Raw genomic sequence first — 11043 nt, forward strand, 5'->3', positions numbered from 1 at the left:
TAAATGAATGTTCTACTTAACATATATATAGTTTTAAATAAACAAACAATTTGATTTCAAAGAAGTGGATATTGGACTCTGATAGCTTCTACTCCAACTAACGGAGCCTACCACAACATCTTCTGTTTAGCAGTTCCTGTTGCAATAAATAACTACCTACATAAATAAAAAAACTGCAAAAACTGTTTACATAAATAGCTTTTGGTGTTAATTAAATACAGATTTTTCATTTTAATTTTTGGCAAGCCCATTACCACCCTCCATAAAAGCATACAATTTGGATTCATAGCAACTATGCCGATTGCTCCTGGGCTGCTAACATAGTATTGCTAATTCCCGGTTCAGCCTCGTTTGTAAATGGCCTGGGACTATCGGTATATTCGAATATCCATGCGGATTATTCGTGTTTACGGCTAAAATCCGATTAGTACGGATATCGGGTTAATACTCGTTCATTTGGTTATCCGGATATCTGTCGATGGGCATATTCCGCAGAGAAAATCAGACATACACATCGCTCATTCACTTCAATAGTATCATAACCGGAAATAATACAAAATCGAGGTAAGTATGCAGAAATTGCTTATCTTGTTTTAAATTTTTTTAGCTGTACCGATTACCAGTAGTTCACTAGAACAAAATATATATTAATTTTTACTATGGGATTTTATGTAAATTTTAAAAGTTTAAAGCTGTTTTTCTCGAGTTTTTAGATTTCTTAGTTATGACAGTATTGAAGTAAGTGAGCGATATATTAAATTATATTATTGATTTTAACTCTATTCAGTATTAGTTTCGTAGATATAGTATAAAGATGTCAGCCATTCTAGGCCAACTCCCATGAGAGCAATGTAAAAATGTTGAAGTTTAATCGACTGTATCTTATAAACTAAATGACATTACATAGCTGCTTTAGAGACACATATCTGAATAATAATATTAGTATTGTGAATTATTTGTTTATGTTTATAAATACATACATATGTATGCAGTGAAGAAATTTCGTAACAACTACCTTATTTATATCAACACAGTATTCGGATATCCGCATATTTATTCGAATATTCAAATATCCGGATAGGATAGTCGACAAATCCGGATAGAACTCCCAGCCCTAGTTTCAACTCTTTTTGCTATTATACTCGTCGAATGTACACAACTATGGATCTGCCACTAATCATAAAGGTTAGGCAGTATGGTAATGTTGAATGCTTCTTACCACTTTTTTCAAACGCAATGGATTCTATTATATCCAAAACAATTTATTTATGGGTGTTGAGAGTATTTCTAGCGACACTGTTCCGTTCCACTATCACCTCAGTTAAATTAAACTTTCGGACACAAATTTCTACAGATTTTGTGAGATGCATGAAGAGCAGTACAGCATTGATGACTCTTGCAACATTGTTCCACACCGAACGCGATACATTGGGCACGTTCAGAAGGCGCAACAGCTATGTAACTGTTGCGATTGCACGTTCTGAACGTGTTGTTGTGTTCTTCTGATCAACTGAACAGTTGCGTGTTAGATGATCGTAATATTTTTCTGATCATTTGAGACAACATGTTGGTGTGCACCTTTGAGAGTTGAATTTGACAGTTTATGCATCAAGCGGTTCACAAGACGCGTAATGATCACTGATTTTTTTAGCAACAGTTACGCTCAACTGCTGCGCCTTCTGAACCTACACCCATTGACACGTATTTCCGCATTAATGTATTCCTGCATCTGTTCATCTGTTGTACCTTAGAATTCGTCAAAAGTGAATACGGTAAATAGCTTAAACAGCAGTAATTTACGATTTTATTTTAGTTGAGAATATGCATACACTGCCGGCACAGCAAATTTTTCACAATATATGCAACAATTTTCATTCTAATATTTTCACGCTAATTTCGTATAAAAATATGGTTCATTCTACAACAAAACACATAGGCTGCATTTCCTTATTCATTCTGAACGTTTGGAATAAACTTTTTTGTTTACTTATTCTTTAGAACGTTCCTGATGATATGTAAACGTATATTTCAATGGCATTCTGTTTATTCTGGTTGTGAAATGGGTTTATCCGGAATGTATAAAGAACCGCAGCCATAAAAATATAATTCCTGACAAGGGATGACGGAAAATCGTTCCACATTACATCACACTCCTACCCTGTCGGAAACACCAACAACGAAAATGAGAATAATTCCTAAACTTTGTGCAAAACTCGCGAAAATTCAGCAAATTTTCATGAAAATTTTCAACTTTTTAATCAGATTTTTGAGAGTATGCAGATTTGTAGCCCAATCAATTTTATTATAATAAAGTGCAAGTTTCAAGTAGCGAGGATTACCGTTGATTTTTGGCAATTTTTTTTCACGCAGTCTCTTCCATACAAATTTTTTTTTTCGAAAATACTTTACATGGAAAAAATGCAAAACACCTTCTACAAAAAAAATTCTCAAAAATCAACGCGCTTTTTGACTAACTCCGAACCTGCATTTTTTTACTAGAATTTAATGGGCTGCAAAACTGCATACTCAAAAAAAATGCTAAAAATCTGATTAAAAAGTTGAAAATTTTGATGAAAAATTGCTAACTCTTCGCGAGTTCTGCACAAAGTTTAGAATTATATTTTTATGTTTTTTATTGTTGAATGAACCATATTTTTATACAAAATTGGCGGAAAAATATTATAATAAAAATTGTTGCATATATTGTGAAAAATTTGCTGTGCCAATACTTTGTGCCGGCAGTGTACATACACACATTTCGAGCCCTAATCTTCAAAAAGATGGGAGCGAAATTTGTTTCGAAATTTTAATTTTGATGCTGAAATGCATCTGGATGCTCTAGGAAAATTTCTGCATCAAAAAAAAATTTTGACAAAAATGTCGCTTACATCTTTTTGGCGGTTAGGGCTCGATGTGTGAAAGTTATGTGATTGACGAAAATCTAGCTCACGCACGCTCACGACAGCAACAATTCTAGTCACGAACGATCACGGAAGTTACGTGATTTTTCTCTCAACCCCGCTAACGCTCACGACGTGTCACGTATAAAATCACTTGCTTTGCCCATCTCTATTGGGAAGAGAAATTTCGGCAAGTTTGGCTATTTTTCTTTGTATGTTTCTAGATAACCAACCGTTCAACTATGGAAAAACTAAAAATGCAGATCGAAAGCACTTTTTAAGCTTATTTCAATCATATAAAAATGATTTGGCGCAATTTAAAAGTAAAGAAGATATAAGAGGTTAAGAGGTTTTCGATGCTTTAAAATATGATTATTTTCTAAACTACATAACCGATTCAAAAGTTAATGATGTCAATAAAGACAATTAAGTTATCTTTCAGTTGATATATAAAATATTTATGCTTGTTTATATCGTCGGTCCCTACGAAGAGCAGCACATTTCACTATTCGCGTGGAAGAATATACATACAAATACATTTATATATATATATATATATATAGCATTTTCAGTTTAAATGAAACTTTTTTCAGGGTAAGCGAAACCTTTTTCAAATTAATTGAAACCTTTTTCAGATGAAGCGAAACCTTTTTCAAATTAAATGAAACCTTTTTCGGATTCAATGAAACTTTATTCAAATTAAATGAAACTTTTTTCAGATTCAATGAAACTTTATTCAAACCAAATGAAACTTTTTTCAAATTAAATGAAACTTTATTCAAATTAAGTATTAAACATTTTTAAATTAAGGAACAGGAAATCAACTTAACCTATTAAGAGCCGTTTGCACCATGTCTGGCTAACACTAAAGGCTCTGTTATGCATACTTGGCATTGCTTGAGAGTTGTTACATAAGGAATCTGTTAAATGAGCTTCGCGTGTAAGCTGTTACACACGCACAGCTTTACATACGTAAAAGTCTGTTGGTTTTTGATTTCTACGTAAAAATGGTATAGCAGCGCACGCACTGCCAAGTATGCAAAACACTGCTCAGGTACATATCGAGCCCTAATCGCCAAAAGAATTTAAGCGACTTTTTTTTCAGAATTTTACTTTTGATGCAGAAATGCATCTCGAGGAGCACTTCTGCACCTAAAAGAATAAAAAAATGTCGCTTACGTTTTTTTGGCGGTTAGGGCTCGGTATGTATGTACCTATACACATTTCTTTTACTCTAGTGTAATTTGTAAATTTTGTTGCGCGTGTAATTTTTACTCTTTTGTAATTTGGGCCATTGAAAAGCAGAGGAAGACACCAAGAAGCTGCGTGAATTGCGTGAATTGCGTTTTTGTCTTTAAAATATCAAAACTGGTTTCTCATTTTTTTTTGTTTAGAGATGGCATCAAAATAATAGAAATGGCAAGTCTTCTTTTAGAGACCCATGACGATGCCAGGTTATACTGAAAATTTGAGATTTGTCGTATTTAAAGTGAGCGGTTTTCCATCTGGAAACTCCAACACGCTGAAGTCCCGCGAAGATCAAAGTCGAAGACTCACGTACTTATAACTAAATATACTAATAGATCTAAGATACAAAAACTATACCTAACATCTAACTAAAACTATATTAATAAATTATACACTACATTTCATACATGTACTAATTTTTTTATCCAATAGGAAAATTGCAGAACAAAAATAATTACATCAAATGAATTTAAGAGTGTTATTAGTTTTATCACTAGTTCGATTGATACTATTTTGTTCATACCAAGCAAAGGTCATACAGTTGTAAATCCACAAAAAATTACTTATACATGTTACAAATGCGCTTACGCGTACAGTTATTCAATTCACATATTCTTATTGCTAAAAACTTCTGGTCCTCAGTTTCTTTTTCTATCTAATACAGACCATACCTCTATTGCTCTTACTTATTTCTATATTCATGTTTTTTTATTTTTGATTAATACTTATATATAAACATAGATGTATACATTTATATATTTTATTCGTATATATATATATATATTTTTTTTTTTTGCAAGCAAATCAACTTATCAGTAATACTGGCTTATGTCACTGTTTAAAGGACCCTATCTAACTTTACCTTATGCAAAAACAGAATCAAATCTCTGAAGTACATTGGACTTGATGCATTAAACAGTTCTTTTAGATTATTAACCTCATTGAAATATTGGAAGGCATGTCTGGCGGCTGAAAACTTGAACTCGAAAATAAGGTGCTCGTTTGTTTCTTTAACCCGACACACTGTACATAGGTCACTCACATCTCTTTTAAACTTACTCAGATATGTTCTACCGTATGTATAACCTGTCATGATTCTATTTAAAAGTTTTATATCGAACACATCTAACTTATGAACTGGTTTCTCAACCGCTATGCATATAAAGATATATATATATATGTATAAACAAACAGTGTTGCCACTCAAACTTTTTTTCCTACCACAATTGGTACGAAATAGCTCTCAGCCTACTAAAATGTGACTTTCATTGAAAATGTGATTTAAATGTTGTAACATATGTAAGTAGGTTCAACACTTTATTATAACTTTATTATAACAAAATCAAATAAAATTTACTTGTCCATAATTTGTCTTCATGCGCAGCTCTTTTTGGGTAAAATGAAAAAAAAAGCGCGAACTCAAAGTCAAGCATTGAAAATTACATATTTTTACTGTTGCTACACGAATTCAAAGCTGTCAACTATTATTTTCTTAAGGGAGAAGAGGGAAATAAAGTACAAATACTGTCCCTGCTCACTCACTCGCTTAAGCGAAATGTAAAATTTGGCATTTGCATAACTAATGTGACCAACCGTACTTCTTTCGGAAGTACAGCACTTCTTTTTTAGCTCTTGTACTTCCCCTGTAGGGAAACGTACTAGTGCGGAACTGGTTCGGTTCTAGTGCGTTTGGAACCATGACCATTACGCGTTAATTCTCTTTTGCATGCTAGCGACTGGCGAATTTAACATTGCGATGTCCTAGGGAAGTGTCAATTGTCCCCCGTTGCATCCCTTTGGCTCTAGTTCCGAACCAGTTCTAGATTCGACAGATAAGATCTAGTTCGTTTTGCATCCCTTTTTCTATAGTTCCGAACCAGTTCCAAATTCGACAGATGAGATCTAGTTCGTTCTGCATCCCCTTTTCTTTAGTTCCAAACCAGTTCCTAATTCGAGAGATGAGATCTAGTTCGATCTGCATCCATTTTTTATATGTAGCTCCCAACCTGTTATAAATTCGTCACCTTAGATATATATTTCTAATCAGGCTTGTCGAAACATTTCCCTTTTATATTAATTACGATCGGTTGAAGGAAGGACAATACCATCACAAATGTTTGTACGCATTTATTAAAAATTTATAAACCACATTAGTAGTATTAAACCTAAGTAGTAAGTAAAAAACAAAAGTGCGTTCTGCTTAAAAGTAAAAATATTAGTTCACTTTGTCTACTTGTCTAAATTTAAGCATATTGATTTTTAAGTAAGATTCAGTTCTTTTTAAGCTTATATGTATATGAAGTACTTCGAAAGTTTTTGTCGTACTTAAATAAGATATACAGTCAGTCAATAAAGTTTAGGTACAGGGAAGTTTTTACAATACCGGAAACTATTTTTTAAATATTTTATTTTTCTTAATTTTTTACAAAAATATGGTTAGTTCTACTCAAAAGCCCCAAAAACCAGAGTTCCAAACCTTATGCAAAATTAAATAAAATGTAATTAAAACTCCGCAAATTTCCATCCAAATATTGCAATTTGCACTCGTTAGAAAAAAGTTAAGTACGCAGTTCTTTTAGCCCATTCAATTTCTAGTATAACAAAGTGCAAGTTTGAGGTAGCTCGGACTTACCATTCACATTTAGCAATTTTTTGTTGTTGTTTGGTAAGTCCTAGCTTCCTCATACTAAAATTGAATGGGCTAAAAAACTGAAAACTCAACTTTTTCTAGAGAGCGTAAATAGAAAGTGAATTATTTAAATGAAATTTTGCAGAATTTTCTTAAATTTTGCACAAGGTTTGGAACTCTGATTTTTGGGGATTTTGTTGTATAATTGACCATATTTTTATAAAAATATTTAAAAAATAGTTGCTGTATTGTAAAATAATCGTTGTACCTAAACTTTATTGACTGACTGTATTAAGGTAGCTGTGCTGGATTGCATAAAAAAAAATTAATTTTTCTTTTCTTAAAAAAAGGTATCTCTGGTGGCTTGAATTTTTAAATAAATTTAGTGAGGAAGTGGTATTATTTTGACACTTTTTTTTTTAAATGCCTCTTTTTCTGCAACTGCATTGCCTTTCTCAATGTCCTTCAGGATCTTGGCCTTTTTTTATGGAATCACTAAGTATAATGATTATTAAGCAACTCAAAAACTATACCAGCGTGATTACCGACGTATCCTTTTGAGAGGCAGCCGCACCCTTATAAGAGGAATAAAACCCAAACTTTTCAGGTCAAAATTTCAGTAGGTTGCGTCTGTATGGCCTTTTCAATTTTATAAATTATCATTGTTTTTAGGTGGAAAAATAGAACTCAAAATTAATGATAATCTCTGCGCGAAAAAATAAAAATCATAAAATAATTATTATTTATAATCCCAAAAATAAAAATCAAATAATAATTATTTCCGTTTGTGCGAAAAAATAAAACTCATTAATAATTCATAAAACAATGATTAAATGCTGATTTAAATTATTTTACTCATAATGATTACCTTCCCTGCTTTTAAAATTTGAAATAAAATAGTTTAGTGAAAGTACCACATTTCACTGCTTTTGGACTGGTGCGGGCCTAGTTACTATCGGACTGGTTCGTTTTTGGCGAAAAAGAAGTAGTACTGAACTAGAAATTCGGTTCACTAGTTCGTGTTTTCCCTACAGGGTCGTACTTCGAAGTACAGTAAAATGTACTTCTTTGCAATATTTTATAATTCAGCTCCTGTAGTTCTACGATTTTCTGGACGATCAACACATGGCTTGGGCTATAAATTCGTTCAAACCATTAAAGTCGCCGGGGACCGATGGCATCATACTTGCGAACTGCGTGAGGACCGGGTACATCCCCAAGGCTTCGAGAGTAGTCAGTGTTGTGTTTATCCCGAAGGACCGAAAAGGATCTCATGTTTCTGCTAGGGATTTAGGGCCTATCAGTCTCTTTGTTTTCGCTAAAATCGCTCGAGAGATGGATAGACCTGTACATAAGAAAGCGATTCCCCGTGGCTATCTTTCAAGAGCTCAACATGCTTATTGCAACCTCGGTGGATACCACCCTGCACACATTGCTAAAGGGGTCAGAGGAAGCCTTCACGCAGTAGGGGCCTTCCTCGATATCGGGGGAGCCTTCAGCAATGTCACTCCAGAGGCAATATAAAGTCTATTCATAATTTGGGGGTTGAAACCAACCTAATAAGGCTTATCTAGTTACAGCTTACTTTGTGACAGAACTGTCGCGGCGGAATGCGGGCGCGCCTGCACTCAGTGCAGTGACAATATGGGCACTCCGCATATTGGTGTTCTCCCTCCCCTGCTCTACGTTGCAGTTGTAAACGACCTTCTAGGGGACCAGGAAAAAGTGGGATGTCGGGTGATCTCCTATGTAGATTATGTGGATCTCTTGGTTAAAGGACGATTTCTGTACACCCTTTTTTTCTGCCTCAAGTTTACCTGATGCAGGTTACTAGGTGAACAATCAATCCCAGCATAACGGAACTGGTCTTGTTTACCAGTAAGTACAAGATATTCGTTGTGGCCGTTCCCTAGAGTGCGGTTGTTCGTCTGCGGCTCTCATACAGGCTCAGGTACTTAGCCTAACATTGAGAAAAGAGTAAAAAGGCATCGGTTTTCTTGTACTGCTGTAAGGGAGCTATCGGCAAAACATAATTCATTAGCTCTATGCAACCAGATTTAAGCTTATTTTGTTTCACGGAGTCCTTGTCTGGTGGAACCCGCTAGAAAAAGCGACACTTGTAAATAAGGAATGAGTGGAGCATTAGGAACCACAGCTATACTGGCGCTTAACGCCCTGAACACATAGATTACAGCGCTTCCGAAATGCCTGCCAGAAGCTTCTCCTCTGCCTATATTCCCTCAAGAGCTGACTGGGTAGGGAGGGATTACTAAGGATTCCGGACATCTGCAGTGTCTTTCTGGTGGAAATGGATGCACTGTTGGATGGTTGGGCCTAGTGTGAGGTCGGCGGGCGCCAAACTAACACGCATACTTTACTAAATACCTAATAAAATGGGCAAAAGAAAGCGATGCTCCTTTTGTGACATAAAAGAGGAAAATAAGACGTTTTTCCGCTGCAGAAAACGTTTTTATAAGGCACTTTAAAATACTTTTTGCAACGCTAGTAACGAGTGACCCATCGCTACCCTTTAAAGGCGCCGAATACCACGTTACCTCTCAAGAGCTAGTGATGGGGGTTCTGACAGGCCATGGTACGATTGATATTCACTCGGTAAGACTAGGAATTTCAACTGATACCTTTTGTTTTAGCTATCAAAAGGGAAGATGAAGTGGAATCATCTCCATACTTTCTTTTAGACTGTCCACCTTCGCGAGGCTAAGATGGAAGCATTTTGGCTCGCTCTTCTGAACTAACACTGAGTTCTCAGTGATCGAAATTAGCCACATTCGAAATTTTAAATCGACTCGCGGCGTTAACCTAACCCAACCTAACCTGTACTTCTTTGAGCTATGAACTAGTTGGTCACATTATGCATAACAATTGTCCAATTATTTTCTTCTAACTTAAACAAACCCTATGGATTAGAGCACAGTCTAATCACGGAAACATTCAACTTCGGTTCAAGAATAATTTTGACATGTCCCATTTCTCTTTTCCTTTTCACATCATCCTTTACATGTACTCCCGAAAACAGAGATATTTGAAGCCTTATAAAATGAATAAATTATATGATTTGCCTAGTTACCAAAACCCTTCGAAAATCACAACAAACCAACCAACCTACCAAAGCCTTATTTAAGAAATGAAACTACCAACTTTGGTCCAATTGGACCGAAACGGCAACACTGTATTCAACATGCCTTGACCGTAAGGCAGAGAAACACGTAACAGCTAATTCAAAGTATGTAATCCAAAAAGAAGTTTCATTTCATTTGAATAAAGTTTCATTGAAACTGAAAAAGGTTTCATTTATGCCCCTATTACGGTTTACAACTCAACTCCATTTCAGTTGAAAACTTACAATTTGGTATTATCGATAACAACTCAACCTGTCAAAAAATTTTTGGTTGTATTTATATCGTCTTACAACTTTTTTGTGGTATTACCGTTTACCACCCTGTGCTAGTTCGGTTGACAAAAGTATCGAAAATCGACAACTCATTACTAGCAGTTCTTTTGAACAAATTTTTAAGCGAAAATGGAAAGCGGGTAATTAAATTTTTTTAATTTGTCTTAAACCAATATCTTAATCAGGAATTTCTTACAAATTTGTAGAAAAAACAAAGTTACAACAAAACAACAGTTTGAAAAACTAGTTGAGCTGATGGAGCAGCATCCCGAAACTGGACGACGCAAGCCGCAATTTGGAAGCAGCAAAAGTAAAAGCAAGGGATTGTGGGAGCAATTTGCCATAGAGCTAAACAGTTTAGGACCACCAACAAGAACTGCGCACGAGTGGGGACGAGTAAGTAGTAATCATGGAATTAGACCAATACAATAAAAGCGCAATAATTTATTTCTCCTGTAGGTTTGGATACACTATAAGGCAAATTTAAAAAGGAAGCTTGCCAACAATCGCAGCAATATTATTGCAACTGGTGGTGGTCCGTCGCAAGAGGTTTCTTTAAATCCACTAGAAGAAAGTGTTGCGGAACTTATTCAGATAAGGGAACAAGTTGCATCCAGTGGCCGGGCGTTCGGGGTAGAGAATATACCACCGGTGATGGATGGCGAAGAAATATAAGACGGCTTAGTTGCAGCTTCGTCCATGGTTGATGAGCCCCAGGTAACAAACATTGAAGATCAGCCCTATTCGTCAGCATCGCGTGTACAAAATCGCCGCAGAAGCTGCAATTTAGAAACTGAGCGTCTAGAGCTCCTAAAAATGCAAGCAGAAACGCAAAAAGAGGTACTAAAAAAAAA

General features: G+C 35.2%; 2 protein-coding genes across 3 annotated transcripts in view; both read left to right on the top strand.

Annotated features, from left to right (window-relative positions):
* LOC108374380 (uncharacterized) overlaps positions 1-11043 on the top strand; it is a 70923-nt gene that overhangs the window by 17070 nt on the left and 42810 nt on the right. The window contains exon 1 of one of the 2 annotated variants that reach the window (XM_017630372.1): positions 240-564. The exons of the other annotated variant lie outside the window; for it this stretch is intronic. The gene's annotated coding sequence lies outside the window, so the exon portion shown is untranslated. Of the gene's footprint in view, positions 1-239; positions 565-11043 lie in introns of those variants that run through there. 2 annotated transcript variants of the gene reach the window in all.
* Positions 9921-10995, top strand: LOC108374396 (uncharacterized). The gene is made up of 2 exons (XM_017630383.1): positions 9921-10585; positions 10649-10995. Exons 1-2 carry the CDS (start codon positions 10445-10447, stop codon positions 10862-10864), a joined length of 357 nt encoding a protein of 118 aa, XP_017485872.1. The 5' UTR covers positions 9921-10444; the 3' UTR covers positions 10865-10995.

The sequence above is a fragment of the Rhagoletis zephyria genome, unplaced genomic scaffold (genome assembly GCF_001687245.7).
Source record: "Rhagoletis zephyria isolate East Lansing unplaced genomic scaffold, Rhagoletis_zephyria_1.1 Rzeph_scaffold_00088, whole genome shotgun sequence".
In the NCBI taxonomy this organism is placed as follows: domain Eukaryota; kingdom Metazoa; phylum Arthropoda; class Insecta; order Diptera; family Tephritidae; genus Rhagoletis; species Rhagoletis zephyria.